The 21,395-nt window shown below is 38.8% G+C and overlaps 1 protein-coding gene across 4 annotated transcripts in view; it reads left to right on the top strand.

Moving 5' to 3' along the window:
- LOC5572844 overlaps positions 1–21,395 on the top strand; it is a 375,823-nt gene that overhangs the window by 326,631 nt on the left and 27,797 nt on the right. For all 4 annotated transcript variants that reach the window (XM_021849986.1, XM_021849987.1, XM_021849984.1 and 1 more), the window contains one exon: positions 9,631–9,764. In XM_021849986.1, the coding sequence (XP_021705678.1) occupies positions 9,631–9,764 (134 nt within the window). The remainder of the gene's footprint in view (positions 1–9,630; positions 9,765–21,395) is intronic.

The following is a 21,395-nucleotide window of genomic DNA, read 5'->3' as shown; positions in this document are numbered from 1 at the left end:
TTACATGTACGTACCGTAATTTCTGGTGAAATTGATCATTTTTCATGGTTTTTCTCGTCTGTTTTCAATAATCCCTAAGAAAGTCCCTGATATCTAACAGAAATTTAACTATTTCAACCGTAGGTATGAAATTGGTACCAGTTTAGAAGTTTTCCTGCAGGCCCATGACGGCCGAGCTCTGGAATCGCAGATTTGCCTCTACATTTTCCCGGATACCACGACGAAGCAGAAGAAGGTCTTCATTGTGCGGAAATTCTTCGAGTATCGAAAGGAGATCATGCCAATCATCGTGACTGGCAACTTTAACATCAATTTGAGCAAAGAGGAGAACATGGAGTTCGCGGACTTCATGGAGAAAGACCTCAACCTCAACTGGCTTCGGAACCGACTAAAACAACCAATTTTAGTGGATCATGCGTGGACCTTACGTTCAACCGGAATATTTGTTTGGGGATCAAGAGTTACCGCTCATGCTTCTCTTCCATCGACCGAGTCTATCGGTGTTGAAGTGTTAACAGAACCAAAAGTATGAAAATTGATTAGATATTTCTTAGTAGAAATCTTTCATAAGTTCGTGACGGTCTCATGCCAGGAAATAGAAGAAGCTAACGTTATCCAACGTCAACTTGGCGGTTGTATCTCGGAAACAACCTCTTACTTTTTGTCATAAAAAGATGTGTCATGAGGTAGGTTTGGTATTGAATACGATTGCAATCACATGGTTTACTATTAATTTGTCATTCAAAACCTTCACAACAAGTGGTTGAGCTTCTAAAAATGCTTTACAACGTTTTGATAAGCATTCATTATCAGAACATTTTAGTGTGTTATTGTTCAGATGTTATTTATAGAAATTTGTGGTATCGATTCACAGATTTTTTCCTCTTATTACCACTTTACGAAGACCATGCTATTATTAAATTTCAATACCAAGATATGGTATTCGTTTGTCATGATTTTCTGATCGGGATGCTTTGGTTGTGGTTTGAAACTGGTGCATCAACGGGCATAGCGGCGACCAGCGGTATTCGGGATCTGGAGTAATTTAATTTCGATTATGTGAGCAGTGAGCTCAATCGAATTGAGAAACTGGACAACCATTTTGGACTGGTGCATTTGGGAACATTTTAATTTGATTAAAAAATTATCACACTTTTGAAATCTTATTAAATTTAAATGTTTATTATCAAACTATTTTTCACACCTAAAATAGAATTTATGTGCATACAATCGACTCTCCACATCTCGATGTTCTACATTTCGAAATCTCTCCCTATGTCGATGATTTTTTCGGGCCCTTCATTCTGCATTCATTTTTACTTTCCATATCTCGATATCCTCCATAACTCGTTATATCCCTATCTCGATTTTCTTTCCGTATGTCGATATGCTTATTCATTCAAAACAATTTGCGAAGGCTGAATAACGTCTGTTTGTTTTTAATTTTCTTGGTAATGCGTAGTATGCACCTGAAACGAAAAGGGCTCAAGTAAAGTTTATCTATTTTTACCAAAGTATTTTTGACAGCTGATCCAGTATGAGCGAAGCGTCACTTTTACTTGCGGAATAATTGAGCGGCACATTTTTCCGTATACGGAAAAGTGACAGCTCCATTTGATTTGTACGGCAGGCGTTACCGACGTTATGAAATCAGCTCTACTTCTCAGCAGCGTATAGCTCAAGTAATTTTTAAATTATGAACTCCAAATAATGTTGTGCTTCTAATATGCTATACAACGCTTCCTTGTATCAATATTTTCAAATCAAAAGTCTTAAACTCGTGATAGTATTATATAAGATAATATATAAATAGCCTCAAACCCCTTATGGTATAGAACACATTATCTCTTCTTGGCTCTCTTGTTTTCGTTGATTCTTTTAGACATGTTGGATGGGAACTTACTAGCAGTACGTCCGAAGTGGGACACATTATTCAAATTTATTACCTGACAGATTTCTTTGCCAATAGACCATTTTGCATGTGTATATCTTGTGACAAGTCCGAAGATACTCTATTCCCTAGAAAGTCGAGAAAATTAAAAAACTGAGAAGATCCTCGTCCAACGGGATTCAAACCGTGACCCTCAACTTGGTCTCGCTGAATAGCTGCACATTTAGGGTAACTGGGGGTAAAACGCGCCCTCTAAGGAAGGAAGCGTTTTTAGCTATGAAGAACATTATTATAAGCCATTTTTTATTCATTATCTGATAGACAAACATGTACAAGTAGAAACAGCCATCCATTTTCTTTTTTCTGGAGTTAATAAATCAATTTTTACAAAATGCTTGCTTATCTGCATTTTTATTTTTTGCGGGGTAAAACGCGCCACCTGATCTCGGCGTTAGTCGTTCGCGCGCACGCATGCGCAATCATGCTTGCAAATACGTTATTATTGTTAGGGCGTTTGATCAGATGTTATTGTTCGATTATAGTATACATGCTGATTCGAAAAATGTGCATTTGTAAGGTTCGAATTGGCACGTAACTACAGCGTGCCATTACGATTGCTGGAATTTGAATTCAAACGGCTGTTTTTGGTGTTATGAAATAGGTGTGGCCGTTTTGCCCCACGAGTTGATTAAAGTTTAAGTCCTTCAATACGCTTTTTAAGGTTGAATTCAACACTTTTTTCACATGCAATACAAACTATGGGAGTGCACAAGTCGATTCTCGGTGATAGTTTCAAAAGTTTTGTTGTTTATCGGCATGAAAAATGGCCTAGAAAATAACACAAAATTACAACAAAAACAGCGAAAAACGTTTTTTCGAGTTTTTCATGATTTATGCCAGGAAAACACTTAAAAATATATCTAGAGAAGCATTTTAATACATTTTCCATTATCTCGGGTGAAAAACAGTGTCCCAAAGCACGTCGTTCGTTCAAAACAAGGGTGGCGCGTTTTACCCCAACGGCGCATTTTACACCCAGTTCCCCTACCACTACGGCTCAGGACCCCGAATTCCATAACCCTGAATGCTGTTACCACGAATTTCCAATTACTTCGAATGACATTCCCCCGCAATAATCGAGTTCGGATGTATGGTTCGTTCGGAGATATGGAATTCGGGATGACGACATTCAGATTAACGGCATTCGGGATAATGGGATTCAGAGTAATGGGTTAGAATCTAAAACATGATACAGCCCAACTATAAGAAGTATTATATGGGTATTACTCTTAAGGCTGGACTCGAAAAACATGAGACAACCAAAAATGATCACCAAAAATTCATTTTGGTTTATATACTTCTCAAATGTTCAGCTATTAAGAAACTATGCATTAGCTATGTTTGGGCATAATTTATTTATTAAATTTCCTCCCCAAGCTGAATGCTCCTACATTTCTCTTAACACTGCTCATGAGATGTTGGGCGAGGCGTTGCCCATCTTTCTTACACAATTTCTTCCAGTTTTTCTTCAAAGCTTCTTCGGCAGTCAATGCTTTTCCGCTTTTCTTTAACTTTTTCTTCATTATCACCCAAAACTTTTCGATCGGACGGAGTTCTGGTGTACTTGTCGGGTTCGCCTTCTTCGGGACCACATAAACGCCCTTCGCTTCGTGCCAATCCATTACAGGCTTGGCGTAATGACACGAAGCGAGATCCGGCCGGATCAGCGTGGAACCACGGTAAGAGCGGAGGAAGGGCAGCAAGTGTTTCTGGAAGCATTCCTCTCGATAAATGTGCCCATTTATGGTGCCGGTTGTAACGAACGGCTTGCTGTACCGTCCGCGATCGCAGATCACCTGCCGCAACAGGTACTTCTTCGCGAACTTTTCCGGAACTTCCATGCGGGACGCACCGACAAAAAACTCATGGCCAAGGATGCCTAATCTTCCGTTCCTTCGCTGGGTATTCCGTTTTCGGTTTTCGGCCACTTACAGCGCACCGCTCGATGGTCTTCGTCTCCTTGAACATCTTCACAACGCAGGACACGGTGAAATGGTGGATTCCAAGGCTGTGAGACCGACCAGGATTATCGATCACCGCGTCCAAGATTTGCTGGCGTAGCCTTCTTGTTTCGAATGCATCTTGAAAACTACTTGTCAAATCGCGATAAAATTTTACACACATAAACTAGTATTACCCAAAATTTCATTAATTTTTACCCACACGATAAAAAGTTACACCCAAAACAAAGTGTCGCATTTTTTCCGACACCAATCTTTTGTTTGCAAGATTCTGAAACCCCGTTTAGTTATCAACATTGTTCCTAATCCTCCGGAAGGTCACTGGTTACGCTTTTAGATCTGAAGGTCTGTGCTCAAAAAAGTTCTTATATAACCTTGTACGGTAGTAAAACTCATGGCGGAATATATAATTATGAGCCTATATGAGCATGAATTTTGTTTTTCAAAAACTACGAGAAATCACTAGTAACGCTTGTGGATCCGAAGGCCTAATTCTCGCGGAGTTTTTGGCTGACCTAAACCATCAAGGTAAATTAGTGGATAGGTTTTCTTCGTGTGTGATAAGTGTGCTTCTATATAGCTGCAAATAGTGCCATTTCATGCTTTCTTCTTATGGAAATAATACGTTTTGAATTGTGAAAACCGCTTCATTCATGATCATTGGGCTATGTAAAGGAGTGATCATTTGTTATCCAAAATTAGATGTCCAGTTTTACTCTTTCTGTGCAAAGTGGTTTAAAATCATTGTGGAAATCGTTATTCAACGTTAACACTTCAATGATCGCACTTTTTTAGTTCGTACAACACATGTGGGAAAACCTCTTCGAAAGCATCGTTTTTTTAATTAATTACACCGCAAAACAGAAGATTTTGGCTATGTTTTGAGTATTGTTTCTATTATGGTTGGTTTGCTGTAGGTGAAAATCATAATACACGTTTGAACGTTCAAAAACAAGACTAAAAATCGTTTCTAATACCTAAAAAACAGCAGAAATATGTTATTCGAGGTATTTGCTAGCAGTAACAGTATTTAATAGTGTGCAAAAGGACTGGATTTTTTTTTTGTAATTTCTTGCTTAAACACTAAAAAATCAAAAAAGTTTTTGACTACACTTGTGTGGTAACTTGCAACACCTATTTTAATCTCAATTGTTCAATATTCCTTGCTTGTTGCTTAACATCAAAAACACATGAAAAAGTAAAATTATTTGCACCATCGTGTAAAAATTGCACCGCAATCAATTAATTACATGTTTAGTACAGAGTATTAGAAAATTTACATAAACCGCATTAATATAAGATTTTTTTATTTTTTCATCGTGAAAACTGTAAATAATATCAAAAAATTGCATCAAGGGTATCTTGCAGATCTCTTATTGTGAAATTTCTGCATGAAATATGATGTCGCATTATGTCAAAATACCAACAGTGGCTATTACAAGACATAACGGTGTTTTGGTTAAAATATGTTTAAAAAAACTTACTTTTGAAGCTCGACTAAGAAAAGACATTGTACTTGTAGAAACACCTGTAGTAAAACTTTCGAGGCTTTCTCTAAAACTTTCGAGGCTCTTCGTTATAACATGTGATTTGCAAGATTTTTCTCGTATTGACACCCAATGCAATACAAATTGACTATTCAATCGAATAGATTAAATACTCATAATTCACTCAATCGTTCACTGTGTAATTCACTCTCTAATTGTTGTAATACTAGTTTTATCAGTTCAATAATTATTTTAACAAAAAAGCAATTCACGTGATGATTCAATTTTAGGTAAGATTCTGTCTACAGGGTTGTTGTCCGGCATTCTTGCAACATGCCCTGCCCAGCGTATCCTTCCAGCTTTAGCTACCTTCACGATACTGGGTTCGCCGTAGAGTTGAGCGAGCTCGTGGTTCATCCTTCGCCGCCACACGCCGTTCTCCTGCACACCGCCGAAGATCGTCCTTAGCACTCGGCGTTCGAAAACCCCAAGAGCTTGCAAGTCCTCCTCGAGCATAGTCCACGCCTCATGCCCGTAGAGGACTTGCGTTTTGTACATCGTACATTTGGTGCGGGGGTGAATCTTTCTTGACCGTAGTTTCTTCTGGAGCCCATAGTAGGCACGACTCCCGCTGATGATGCGCCTTCGTATTTCCCGACTAACATTGTTGTCAGCCGTCAACAAGGATCCAAGGTAGACGAACTCGTCCACCACCTCGAAGGTATCCCCGTCTATCGTAACACTGCTTCCTAGGCGGGTCCTGTCGCGCTCAGTTCCGCCAACCAGCATGTACTTTGTTTTCGACGCATTCACCATTAGCCCGACTCTTGTTGCTTCGCGTTTCAGGCGGGTGAACAAATCTGCCACCGTTTCAAATTTTCTCCCAATAATATCCATGTCGTCCGCGAAGCAAACAAATTGTCCGGATCTCGTGAAAATCGTGCCTCGACTGTTAAGTCCGGCTCTCCGCATGACACCTTCAAGCGCAATATTGAACAACAGGCACGAAAGTCCGTCGCCCTGTCGTAGTCCCCGCCGAGACTCGAACGAACTGGAGTGTTCGCCCGAGATCTTCACGCAGTTTTGCACACCGTCCATCGTTGCTCTGATCAATCTTGTGAGCTTCCCGGGAAAGCTGTTCTCGTCCATGATTTTCCATAGCTCTATGCGGTCGATACTATCGTATGCCGCCTTGAAATCGATGAACAAATGGTGCGTAGGGACCTGGTACTCACGGCATTTCTGGAGGATTTGCCGCACGGAAAAGATCTGGTCCGTTGTCGAGCGGCCGTCGATGAAACCTGCTTGATAACTTCCCACGAACTCGTTTGCTATAGGTGATAGACGACGGAAGAGAATCTGGGATAGCACTTTATAGGCGGCGTTTAGGATGGTGATTGCACGATAATTTTCACACTCCAGTTTGTCGCCCTTTTTGTAGATAGGGCATATAACGCCTTGCTTCCACTCCTCCGGTAGCTGTTCCGTTTCCCAGATTCTGACTATCAGCCGATGCAGACAAGCGGCCAACCTGTCCGGGCCCATCTTGATGAGTTCGGCTCCGATACACCGGCTTTGTTGTTCTTGAGCTGTTGAATGGCATCCTTAACTTCCCCCATCGTGGGAGCTGGTTGATTTCCGCTGTCCGCTGTGCTGACGTAGCCATCGCCTTCGCTGTCCTGACCTTCTGTGCCTGTGTTCTCTGCGCCATTCAGGTGTTCATCGTAGTGCTGCTTCCACCTTTCGATCACCTCGCGTCCGTCCGTCAAGATGCTCCCATCCTTATCCCGGCACATCTCAGCTCGCGGCACGAAGCCTTTGCGGGATGTGTTGAGCTTCTGATAGAACTTCCGCGTTTCTTGAGAACGGTACAGCAACTCCATCTCTTGGCATTCCACCTCTTCCAGGCGGCGCTTTTTGTCCCGGAATAGGCGGGTTTGCTGTTTCCGCTTCAGTCTGTATCGTTCCACGTTTTGCCGCGTACCATGCTGCAGCATTGCAGCCCGCGCTGCATTCTTCTCCTCTAAAACCTCCTGGCACTCCTCGTCGAACCAATCGTTTCTTGAGCTCCGTTCCACATATCCGACAACGCTTTCGGCAGCGTTGTTAATGGCTGCTTTGACTGTCCTCCAGCAGTCCTCAAGAGGGGCCCTATCGAGCTCGCCCTCATCCGGCAACGCTGCCTCAATATGCTGCGCGTACGCATTGGCGACATCCGGTTGTTTCAGCCGCTCGAGATTGTACCGGGGCGGGCGTCGGTACCGTACATTGTTGATGACGGATAGTTTTGGGCGCAGTTTCACCATCACCAGGTAGTGGTCGGAGTCAATGTTGGCGCCACGATAGGTTCTGACGTCGGTTATGTCGGAGAAGTGCCGTCCATCGATCAAAACGTGGTCGATTTGCGATTCTGTCTGCTGGGGTGATCTCCAGGTGTACCGATACGGGAGGCTGTGCTGGAAATAGGTGCTACGAATGGCCATGTTCTTGGAGGCGGCAAAATCTATCAGTCGTAGGCCGTTCTCGTTCGTCAGCCGGTGGGCGCTGAACTTTCCAATCGTCGGTCTGAACTCCTCCTCCTGGCCAACCTGAGCGTTCAAATCTCCTATGATGATCTTGACGTCGTGGCTTGGGCAACGGTCGTACTCGCGTTCGAGCTGCGCGTAAAATGCGTCCTTGTCATCATCAGTGCTTCCGGAGTGTGGGCTATGCACGTTGATTATGCTGAAGTTAAAGAATCGGCCTTTGATTCTTAACTTGCACATTCGTTCATTGATCGGCCACCACCCGATCACGCGCCTTTGCATATCACCCATCACTATAAAAGCTGTTCCCAGCTCGCGTGTGTTGCCGCAGCTCTGGTAGATGGTATGATTACCTCTAAACGTTCGCACCAATGCTCCTGTCCAGCACACCTCCTGCAGCGCTACGATGTCGAAACCGCGGGTCTTCAGTACATCGGAGAGTATGCGAGTACTTCCAATGAAGTTGAGAGATTTGCAGTTCCACGTACCGAGTTTCCAATCGCTAGTCCATTTTCGTCGCTGTGGTCTTTGCCGATTGTTCCGGTCCGTATTCTCTCGTTGACGTTCCTGTGCTGATGTGTTTTTACGGCTGGCATGCAGGGCCTGACACCAACCCCCTAGATTTTCGGAGGACCATTCCCCCATAGTGCGCAGTTTAGCTTAGAGTCCTTCTCTGGCACTCGGACGATGATCAGCCGCCCCTGACATGGGGAACAGACGCTGTTGTGAGCCGCTCCTAACGTGGAGTACAGACGCTCCAGGTTTGCAAAAGCAAACCCCCCCTTCCCTGTCAGCATACGACCAAAGTTCCCACCGGGGGTTGGTTACCCGATCTTCCCCAAGGTTACTCGTACCCCGGCCAGTACCACGAGGAGGTAGGGATAGGAGTTGCTGGGCAAGAGGCTAAGGACCGCACAAAGGGGTCTATTTTATTCCTGCAGGTACGCGAGGTACCAATGGTACGCCATGCCCAGCCATTTACCGCGCCGTAAATTAATGCTCTATGCCCTGAGAAGTCGGAAAAAATCAATCGAAAATGATCCAGACCCGACGAGATTCGAACCTTTCACACTCAACATATGGGGTATATGAGGCCTTCCTTAGCCGAGTCATTGGAATTCGCGGCTACAAATCAATGCCATGCTGAAGGTGTCTGTGTTCGATTCCCGTTCGTTCCAAGATCTTAACATAATGTCAATTACCTTGACTTCCCAGGGCATAAAATATCATCGTACCTGCCACACGGTATACGAATGCGAAAACGGCAACTTCGGCAAAGAAAACTCTCAGTTTAAATCTGTGGAATTACTCATTGTACACTAAGTTGAGTAGCTGGCTTTGTTCCAGTATGGACGTAATGCCAATCAGAAGACTAAAGGATAATAGGAGGAGATCTCCCAGTATTCACGTACTACGTAGTTAAATGTTCACCATCCGTGAAGTACAGCTTTAATTGAGTCCAAAAAAAAATTCCCCATTAATCAACTCCCCATCCCACATCATGATCCGTTTCCACAAATTTGACTTTTCGTGCGATAAGAGCTTTCGTCTTTCTCCCCATTAATTTACAAACATCCTCCTTGACGTCGAAAAAAAAAAATCCCTCCAAAAAAAAAAACCCTCAACCGCCCACCAATTCTCCTCGTTTACATAACATTCTCACCGATCTGGCTGTTTTTCACGCGCTTTTCTTCTCCTCTCCGCAGGTTTCAGCGTCGGTGATGAGCTGGGCTTGGCCGAATCGCTTGGCAATGTCGAGGCCAACAAACGTCGAGCGCTGAACGTCCGGACCGGTGCCGGTGTCAACAACATTGGGGTGCTGCCCGCTTCCAAACAGCCGGTAAGTGCGATGGATCAGGGGTTCCCAAACTTGTTCGAATGTGCGACCCGCCTACCCACGTCCGGTTTATTAATACAATTCTTTCAAATCAGGTGTTCATAACATGTTAAAGTATAAATTTTGGAAATTTTGTTCAATGTTTGTTGGGACATTTATAACTTTTGGTTCATCGATGTATACATAGGATTAACACTGCCGTTCTACGCATATTTATCCCGCGGTCCATAAGATTTACATAGAACATGGGACAAGTAGGCGTAGAAGGGCAGTATAATAGATATACAGTAAAAGTACAGTAGTCTCTGCCATGACCATTGGCATTGGTTGCTGTTCCGTGATTGATCGGAACTGCTGAGAATTGCACCAAATAAATAAGGGATGGGACTTTTGCCTTATTCTCAAAGTGCATATTTTATTATTGATCAATAACAGCGCCGGCCAAGTCCTTACAATTAGTTGATATTGGGGAGGAAAGTTAATGTATAATGATTGTTGCTTATAGAGCCCAAGAATACCTCTACATCTCCACAATCACCACAGGAAGGGTGTTGATTAGTGAGGGAGGAAAAAGATCTGGGACTGACCTCTAGAATATTTGTAATTGATTATGGCTGGACCTGAAAACTTCTGTTTTTTCCCTTCAAAACATTACTTATATTTGACAAAAGCTTGGCTTGGTAATTATTGAAAATCAGTTATCAAGCGTCCATAAAAGTAGACGAAAAATACGGGAATCAATTTTTTCCTCACGACTCTTCAGGGAATCGTGACCAACAGTTCGGGAAACTATGCTGCTAGCCTAGCAGAGCGAGAGTACGAAAAAAGTAGAGATTTTTAAAGCTCCTCTTCAATACGGTCGGTCTACTAGTGGTGAACCCGAGACCGGTGATGGTAGCTTTTGAGAGGGGGCATGATGGGGGAGTTCGAAAGAGAGCATAGAAAAACACAAACCGGTACGAGGTTACGACGGGGGGCTGGAGCTTAGAGGCATATACAGTGTTATACACACATTACAGCACACACATAAATGGCAAGCGGGGAAGAGGTGCAGCGAGAATGTGCGAATGAAGGACTTTCACTTTCATTGAGTTATTTAACGGGGTTGATATTTTTTCTCGGTTGTGGTGGATGCTGTTGATGATCACGGCGATGTTTTTGATGATAATGGGGTTCCGAGAGATAAAAGAAGTGGAAAATGAATTATATGTGAGATCTGTTCATGAACTGGTATGAAAAATGTTCTTGGCGTTCCTGTAAAATATGAGGGCTTTTTTTGGTAATGATTTCGGTAAACACTTCACGTGTAATTTATAGTTGGTGAATATTATGGGTTGCACAAAAAAAATCGCTCTAGGTATACTACTTAAGATAATTTTGGTATACACTGCACGATTTTTTTACCAAAACGATTTAAGTCATTTGCGAAGACTACATGCATTCTCAAACCATTATGCGCTTTATTTTACTTATTTTTTGTATAACGCGTAATATTAATATCAATGGAAGAAGTTTGAAGCATATGATACATTAATTGCCCAAAGAGCAAATCTTTTCGAAAACTTTCAGAATTCACATTGAATCTGGAATACAGATACAAGTATTGGAATCATCAACAGCATGATGTGATGACTTATTATAAAATGCTCTTTTAATGTGGTCATAAACATATCTACATGTTATTTGGGAATGTTTTATCAATTTTTCATTACTTGTTTGAAAATGTAGAACTTTAGATCTAGATTTAGAATCAAGAGAAGTTATCTACCTAGAATATATTTTACAACTGAATTTATCAATAATTTCAGGTCGTTGAACTTTAGATTAGTTAATACTAATGATGGCAGGAGCAAAATTTATAATCATAGAATTCCAAACAAAACCATACCTATTCAACATTCAAACCATATTTTCTACAAAAAAAAAGAAGAGTGAAGCGACCCGATGCATTTCCAAAAGATTCCCAATCTGTTGGTCACTTTTACACTCAAAGGTGTGCGAAGGAGACAATTGGCGAGCAGATGAAGGTCTCTGTCTCTGCAGCAGGCCATGCTGTATATGCTCCTTGGCATTGTGGCCACTTTGGAGATCCAATTAACTGCAGAGGGAGACCATGAGAAGGTGCTTGGCCATTGTCAAGGTGACGGACGTTGCAATATGTCTCCAATTGTGATCATTCTGAAAGCTTTTGCATTGTGCAAGTTTTTAAATGATCTTTGTTAGATGTTCATAAAGATATATTTTGTTGCATCAAATATTATCATATATGATTATTCTTCTTCTTGGCATTACGTCTTCATTGGGGCAAAGCCTGCATCTCAGCTTAGTGTTCAATGAGCACTTCCACAGAGCTTTCTTTGCCAAAGTTGCCATTTTTGCATTCGTATGTCGTGTGGCATGGACGATGATACTCTATGCCCAGGGAAGTCAAGGAAATTTCCATTACTAAAAGATCCTGGACCGACCGGGAATCGAACACAGACACCTTCAGCATAGCTTTGCTTTGTAGCCGCGGACTCCAACCACTCGGCTTAGGAAGGCCCCCTATATGGCCTTCATATATGATTATTTATCTTTATAAAAGTGACTATTGTGCTTGTCGTGAAATGAAATGTCGTACTGTAGCTGTTAACCCTCTAATACCCAATTTTTTATTTTCGATCTAAATACCATTTTTAGTTATCTAAAATCTTTCTAAACACGTTTTGGACAACGATTTATTTTTTATTCGCAAATCTATGAATTTTGGTTTTTGATTTTTATAATTTTTATTTTTGAACATCCCTATCCTTTTTTATTTAGAAGAGGCTAGTTACTGATTTTTGGCAATAATAAAAAATCAAGTTTTTACGGTACTTTTAAATATATTAAATTTTTTATATTTTTCTGGAAATATTTTTATTTTCCGTGTAATTAACGGAAAAACAGGTTTGAAATTATTTTAATACCACCAAGCTCTTCTTCTGTGCATTGTTGATAGTAGAAAAATATAAAAGGTACGATTTTTTATATTACACGTCAAGTGACCCCAGGCATTTGTAGCTTATATAAGAATACAAATTTTCAAACAATTTTAAAAAATACAAAAAAGTTTCAAAAGTCATAAAAAACTTTTCTTATATGCGTGTTATGAATCAAGGTTTAAGCCAAAAATAAAATCATTTTGATTTCCGAGCTACGAAAAAAATACACAAAATTCCAAAGTGTACCCCGTCTAAAGGCGGGGTTGGGTATTAAGGACTGTTCATTTTATAAAGTGGACACTTTGTTTATGCTATATCTTTTTTATTTATTGATAAAATCGTAATCGGTTTTCTGTGTATCGTTGACCTATTATTCTAAAATGCTATGAAAATATAAAATCTTTGAAAATGCTTTTGGTTGAAGAGCTAAATAGTTTTTCCAAAAACTCTTAAAAAAGCTGTCCGTCAAAGTTTAACATTATTTTTCGCAAAACAAAAATCCTTATTTTTATGAACAAATTGTATGTTTGTATCCTTTACTATTCTACTAAAGGTAAAGCTTTAAAAATATCAATTATATTCCACCATTCTATGATATTAGGTAACTTTAGTGATTTACCCATTTATGGCCAAATTTACTGATACACCATCCTTTCACAGCAAAAGAGAAAAGTAAAAAGCGTGTTCAAAACTAGTTTGGATTACTAAAGAAACTATATTAGTATAAACGAAAGCTAAATCGTGAGATTAAACTACAGTCTTAAGTATAAATTTTACTGTTTATGGTAGTTTTACTAAAAAGTCTCATACTTTTAAAATCATGTACGCATATTTATCGATCTACAGCAAATTGTAAACAGTTTTCTCCGAATTTTTCAATTGGTAATCTCAGAATAACATATTATGAAAATAATATGTGGAAAATAAAATCGATTTTATTACAGCAGTGTTGCCAATTTTGATGATTGTCAATGTACTTTGATAGGTCTTCTAAGAATAAAACTGTGTTTCTGTTGTGCTTTGAATGTGACGTGGGGACTTACTAAGTAACTCTATGAAGGCGTAAGTTATTTTTCATATTAATACTATATTAGGACTTCCGTCAGGACGTACTTTTACACAAAAAATTCTACTCATATCAATTTCCATCCAATTAAAAAAAAATTATTTAAAAATATACGGGAAAATTGATTTTATTATATCTGTAAAATTGTTGCTCCAAAAATAACTTGATTTTTTCCATCAGGCTTCTGATTGATGATGCTTTCGAAGAACAAGCCTTTTTTGAAAATAGAAAATATAAATTATCGAATTTTCCAGCCAATTTCTTACAATCATTGATTTTGATAACCTCAAAAAATCGACCGATCTAATCGTTGTTCCATATTCGTGTGAAATTTAATTATTTTGGAGAATTTTTATTATCACAACATTGTACAATACTAGTCGAACGATGTGCAAAAAACCGATTGAAATATCATTGATTAATAAGAAAGATACAGCATGCACAAGGTGTCCACTTTATAAAATGAACAGTCCTTAGAGGGTTAATAGGACTCTAACGATCATGCTGATGTTCTGTAATTTTCAAACGGATACAATTTTCACTCTGCATATGACGTTGATTCCCACGGTCGCTTGTTACAAGATCAATTCCTATAAAAAAAAAAACTCAAATTCCTCTTTACAAGCACGAGGTGAAAATTACGAGCGTAAAGCGCTGCATGTCCGGTGGGAAATTAAAAAATCATTTGTTACGCTGGTGTATGAGACGAAGAAGCAGGGAATGTTCAATACCGTAAAACAGGGTAGCATTGAATGGTTCAGAATATAATTAGAATCAACAGATATTGATGAAACATTTTTAACATATGAATGGTGCTTCTCCTTTCTACATTCATAAACTTTTGCAAATTTAGTTTTCCGCGAAAATTGAGTTTTGTTCATACGTAAATATATCCATTTTTCGAAATAATGACTTTCATGATTATGGATGACAGTACTGAATATTCGTGTCGCAGTTAAATTCTGCAAATGATATAAAATCATTTTTCAATCAAAACTGGCTTCACCAAAAACATTTCCATTGTCAATTTTTTTAGTATGTTCGACTTACCAAAATAAACTAATTACTATAAGGAATGCTGAACTTTCTTCGTACATTACTTAAAACTACCTATAAAGTAACTCAAAAAATGAATTCCACCTTCCACCAGCCGGTGGTACCAAAGTATCCCATTTTCTTACAGTATACCTACAAAGGCAGGGAAAGGAGCACGTTATCACCGTTGCTTTTCTTATCACCCCAACCACAATCGAAGCTCCTTCTGCTTTTCCAGCCTCCGTTCCCACTCATCACTGATCATGTTCTCACTTTGCCCGACAATGTCTCCAAGCAATCAGCGAACATGTTTTACCATCACCTTGGTAAAGACCGTTCCTCGTCCACCAACTCAATCAGTCGCATCTCCAGAAACGCATTGATGAGCAGCGAGTCTGCCGATGCACAGTGTACTGTGTTGGGAGAAAAACGGACGTAATCTAGCGGGCAGACAAACGACGTATGAAAAATATGGTATTTCGAATAAAAAAAAATGGCGAGAAATTGAGTGGTGCCAACCAAATTTTGCCATATTTCCAGTATTTTTGTGAGAAAAAAAAACATGTATTGTGGATGCTGGTGATGACCGATGATGCTTTTGATTTCTCAAGGCATTCCTGAAAGCATCAATTCTTATAAAGCTTCCAAAACACACTTCTTGACTGAATTCTTTAAATTTCTAAAAGATATTGCTTTAATAATTACTAGAAAATGACAGCTTTAATAATTACTAGTTTCTCACAGTGAAGAACCATTCATAGTTTAAAGAATAATCATATTTCCGTAACGGTGGTAGGTCATTTGGCATAAAGTCGTTTGGCATAAAGCCGTTTGGTATAAAGTCGTTTGACTTAATGGTCTTTTGGCATAAAGTCGTTTGTCATAATGGTCGTTTGGCATAATAAACGTTTGGCATAATGAGTCTGTAAACAAGAATTTCTTAAGATGACATTCATTTTTACGTTTCAATTGACTTCCTTTGACGACATCAGGCTTATTTTGGGATCAATTGATACAAAAATAACACTTCATTCAATAAACTAATGCATATTAGAAAAGCTATTGCCAATAGTATTTTATTATTTATCCAGAAAAAAGTATTTTATTATTTATCCAGAAATCTTTTTTCTAATATTAGGTTTTCTTTTGAGTTTCGCTATTGGAATAAACTTTTGCACTGAAAATTTTGATGTAGTGAAATTGCGCCATTGCCAGTACAAGCTGTGTTCACAAAATATTAATTTTCGCTAAGTCATGTACCTAAAATATACCGACCTGACAGTTATAGTTAGACAAAACATAGGACTACGAACGACAACAGTATTTACCCCCTGAAGAAGATACAATTCCAGTGTCGAAATGTCGGGAAATAAAAAAGCCGTTGTAAAATCAAGACTGTGTAGCCGGAAATCATAAAATATTTAGCACAAATTTATCCTTTATTCAAACATTGGATGTTCTTTCTTAATATGATGTAACCATAATTATAGGTATAAAAACGGTTGATATAAAATTTACATAAATTAAACCTTCTTTTATACATAAGCTGTTCTTAGTAGCTATATTTTTAAGATATTGTTTGTTTCCAACTGATATAGAGTCGGCAATCGATAATACTGATCTGCTCAAGTTACCAGCCAAAAAAAATCGATTGCTGCAGTCACTCCGATGATTCTGAACGCATTCGATGTCCTTTCGTTTTATTATGCCGCAATAATTTTTGGCGTCCAATCTTCTATAGTTTTAATCATGAAGTTTGCCATCTTTTAAAAATAGGCTGTTCTTTAAATTTATATTGTTACAAGATAAAATTTAGTAAAGCTAAATGTTGACCCTTTTTATATTTTGCTGTTTTATCAGTTCTTGCTAGAATGATCATTACTCTAGAACCTGCTTATATTTCAACAGTTTTTTTTACTACGCATGATTTCTTTCCGAGATATGCTGGAAAAAATATTTCAGTCACAAATTTGCCCTTCATTCGGTAATACACGGTGTTTTTGATGAACACTTCAAAAATTAAAATGAATATTTAGTAATAAAAATTTCCCACAAACGTGTTGTTCATTCGAATTAAGCTGTGAGATATTTTTTTTTTTCGCGTGAAAGGCCTAAACATTTTAAACAAAAGAAATTCTGCTCTCTTATATAGGCCGTTTTTGCATTATGCTGCCATAATAAATCTTTAGATGAGAGTTCTCAATATTTTGTAAATACATTTTTCCTTCTTTTGAAAAAGTAATTTTCATCAAGTGTTACGTCCCAACTGGGACAGAGCTTGATCCGCAACGAAAGCTCTATGATCGCTTCCTTTATTAGCTGCGAACTTTCTTCACCATTTTACTATTTTCAAATATGTATATCATAACTCTCTATGTTCTGGGATGTAGAGAAAGAATTATTCCGAAAAGATCTTCCACCAGACCCGTCACGAGTTTGTCAGTTTCAATCTCTAATGTCACAACAATTTTTGACATCCATAGTTTCACAAATCTCTTAACAAACACCACACTTGTTAAGTACCTACCAAAAATGTTTGCTATGAGCTCGTTGGTGTTAATCTCGGTGAAAGCTTCAAAAAATTCTAAGTCACTCATTATGCCAAACGACCATTATGCCAAACGGCCATTATGCCAAGCGACTTTATGCCAAACGGTACAATCTTACGTAACATTCCCATCGTTGTAACGTAAAAAATGTGTAGTTATACATATTTAATAGATTTGATATAAAAGCATGAAACGAGCTTACCACGAGCAACCAATTCTTGACTGAGCAGCCATAAACAACTTTCAGCACATAATGCATACCTGATAAAGAAATCAGTTTATATCTTCGGAGAGATCCAGTTTGCACCACTGCTATGAATCGCTAGTCATAATAACCACTCTACCGGCATTTTTTACCGTAAAAATATTCAAATCGCGATAACTTTTTTGTTTCTTGGTGTTTTTGCACCAGTTTTTCACAAGCTCTCAAAAAACTCTTCTAGTTGTAGAATTTGTGTCGATATTGATTATTGGTCATCTGGAACCAGAGATATTCCTTGGGGGACCGACACGTTGCCATAACCCTCGTGAAAATCTAAGGCTGCAGAATTTTTATCGTATTCGGATATTCACTCTTTGAAAAAATACATTAATGAGAGTATGTTGTGGAAAAATTAAGCAATTTGGTGCAGCCGTCTTTGAGTAATGAGCATTTATGTTTCTGGTACCACGGCCAAACAAAGATCTTGAAAAGTTCAAAAAACTTCATATCGTAATTTACAGATTTCTCCAAGAATACTAAACCGATTTGCAAGATTTTTTCAGAGGAGCTCCTTATTACCTGGCATTGCAAAAACCACATTTTATTTTATTTTTTGATAAATTGACCAAAAACAAAATCGCCGCCAAAGACATGTTGTATGGGGAATGTCGGTCCCAGTTGCGTAATGAGTTAGCATTGCGTAATGAATCATTACAGCACTGGTTTCAGTTGCATAATGACTATTCCTGCACTGCATACTTCAGTGCAGGAAAGTAGGCAGTTTCATGGCAGATTGGTGTTATGAAAAACAGCCTATTATGATGAGAAATTACAAAAACATGTTTTTGCAATTTCTCATCGTAATAGACTGTTTTACATCACGCCAATCTGTCATGAAACGGCCTACTTTCCTGCACTGAAATACGCAGTGCGGGAATAGTCATTACCTAACTGAAACCAGTGCTGTAATGATTCATTACGCAACGCTTTCTCATTACGCAACTGTTTTTAGTTGCGTAATGAATCATAACCCAACTATTCCTCAGAAATTGTAAAATAATGGTGAATGCATTCCGATATAATTTCTGACTCCCTCAAGTAGCCTTATACGAAATTGCAAAAACTGTTGAACGTAACTCGTTGCAGAACTCGATTTTTACAGCATTCGTCGTAATTTTCCTACTCGGCAAGCCTCGTAGGATAAATTTACGACTCGTGCTGTAAACATCGTCATTTTTCAACTTGTGCCGTAAACTACTATTACTATCAATGAATTCTCAGTCTTTAAATAGTGGACCAGACAAAACAATAATAGATCTGTTATTTTTTTTATTGGGTAATCCTCAATTGATTTCTCAGACTTTGCCATACAATTAATAAGAGAAATAAGTGTTGATCACACTTTGTGAGCATTTCAGAAAGTTTTGTAACTTTTCTGTTGTAGTAGACTAATATATTAAAATATATAGAGCATAGTGGCTATAGTAGCTATAGAGAAACTTTTTTTAGAGTTTCTTACTCAAAAGGATTAATATGGAATGCAAAGTTAAAGTATTTTGGGCTGATAAACACGATAGAATCAAAATTTATGAGACAAAAAAAAACTCATTCGACGAAAAAACGATTTTAAGTTTTAAAATGAAAATATGTATCGAAATTTAATATTTCTTTCTGGATTCCTTAAACAATTTAACTAAATCACCTGGAGGCTATATATGTGCAAAATTTCACTTATAAGATGTTGCGAAACGGCCTTCTACGTACAAAAGTGGAGGCGATATGCGTGCATATATTATGTGATGAATAATAACATACAATGCGAGTGTATAAATATTCTACCGAACTAACCTGTAATATTATGCGACTTAATTTATGATAACAAATGGTGATTTGACAGCTGCTACGGATTGATTCGACTTACTTTGTACGAGTGTACGGGACGAAACAAAATGTACAAATGAACTCAGAAAAGAAGTGTTTCATGCGAGGAAACTCATCAATCTGACGAGTTTATCCACGGTGTTAGCGAGTTTGATGTAATTAGTATGAATAAACGAGTTATAACGTGAACTTTCATGCGATTTCTGGTTGTCTGGGATATCTAATAGTTTCGAAGATATTTTGAATTGAAGAATGTAAGCAAAACCATGCTTTTGTAAAATTTGCAATCACGAGGATTAGAGCCGAAAAGTGGTTCGATTTGAATGAAAATTTGGCTTTTTGAATGTTTTTAATTAAAGAGCATTTGACCAAAATTTGATTGTAATTTCAATTACACATTGTGTGGACACTTGATATGACATGACCCATATTCAAAGTCTTTTCTCCTGGGGTTGAATTCAGAGAAAGTTGAGAATACCTCTCTCTTATCGCTCTCTGTAACAATCATGAATCGCAATACATCATGGGAGTCTGTGTATCATCTTCTCCAGCAACTCTGATTTGATACGAGGGATTACAGTGCATGATAAAATCCATCTAAACAAGCTTCATACCTGGAGAACACTATTGCTTTAGGATTGTCCGGAAACAACGTCTACAAAATATAACACCTACCCTCAATGGTAAATAAGCGAAAAAACAGGTTTTATCATCACTCTATCTTTATAGTTCTCGTTCGCGGCTGTTATTTATCAAGCTTGTTACAACTTGCAAAACATTGCCGATAATGAACCAATACAGATGGGATGTTTTTCTTCGCTTGCTTTGATAAAATCAAATAAGCACGAATGCTGCAATGCTCATCTTTTGTTGATATAAGTACTCTGTTATCTTCTTCTTCTTTCTGGCGTTACGTCCCCACTGGGACAAAACCTGCTTCTCAGATTAGTGTTCTTATGAGCACTTCCACAGTTATTAACTGAGAGCTTTCTTTGCCGATTAACCATTTTTGCATGTGTACATCGTGTGGCAGGTACGAAGATACTCTATGCCCTGGGAATCGAGAAAATTTCCTTTACGAAAAGATCAGTGGGATTCGAACCCACGACCCTCAGCATGGTCATGCTGAATAGCTGCTGACTCTGTTATATTCAGGTATTTTTATATTTGAGGGATAGTGTGCAAAATAAGACACTACAGTCAACTCTTCCTCACTCAATATTCCATATCTCGACATCGAGTTAGAGAACCATAGTAAAAGTTGGTTTTCATGGCTACCTCGGATACCCTTTGATCGCAGTTGCTCTGGCTTTGTGTTCTGTAACAAAGTGATTATTCCGTCTCTTTTGCAAAAGACAGCTATATTTTTTAACTATTTCTATTGTTTTTCAGACAATATTATTCACAATATAAATGTTTTTCAGAAAAAGAGGTGAACCAGGATAAATGGGACACTTAGCGAAGTTTCACAGACAAGGGATGGGCACAATTCGATTACTCGTAATGGTACCCTCAAGATAGCATATTTTGCATATTTTGTTTGGTCGCGGCTAAAATGCATCCGTTTCTTCTCCCAAAATAACACACTGTGTGATGCCGGGGCTGGCGGGCGTTCGTTCGTTCAGTCGTTTGAGCAGCAAAATGTGTATTCGCATAAAGCGACCGCTTAATTGAGGTGTCATTAGCAGTAGTCTCAGTCGTTGTTAGAAGAAGAAGCATCGTCTTTGTCGTGTCACCGCCATATCGTTAAGATGTGCTTTCTTGTAAACGGCGGCAGCGCAGTGCTGTAGGCAAAACAGGCTTATAAACATCTTCGAGATGGCTTTGTGCGTGTTCTTTTTTATGTAGGTATTCCCTTCCCTCTGTTTTGCGGTTGCTGAGCTTGGCAACCGAAAAAGCGAAGCCCGCCACCATGCAAATGGAATGGTACATTATCAC

Source organism: Aedes aegypti, chromosome 3 (genome assembly GCF_002204515.2).
Source record: "Aedes aegypti strain LVP_AGWG chromosome 3, AaegL5.0 Primary Assembly, whole genome shotgun sequence".
In the NCBI taxonomy this organism is placed as follows: domain Eukaryota; kingdom Metazoa; phylum Arthropoda; class Insecta; order Diptera; family Culicidae; genus Aedes; species Aedes aegypti.
Note: the sequence above shows the minus strand (reverse complement) of the source record. Positions and strands in the feature narration are given on the sequence as shown.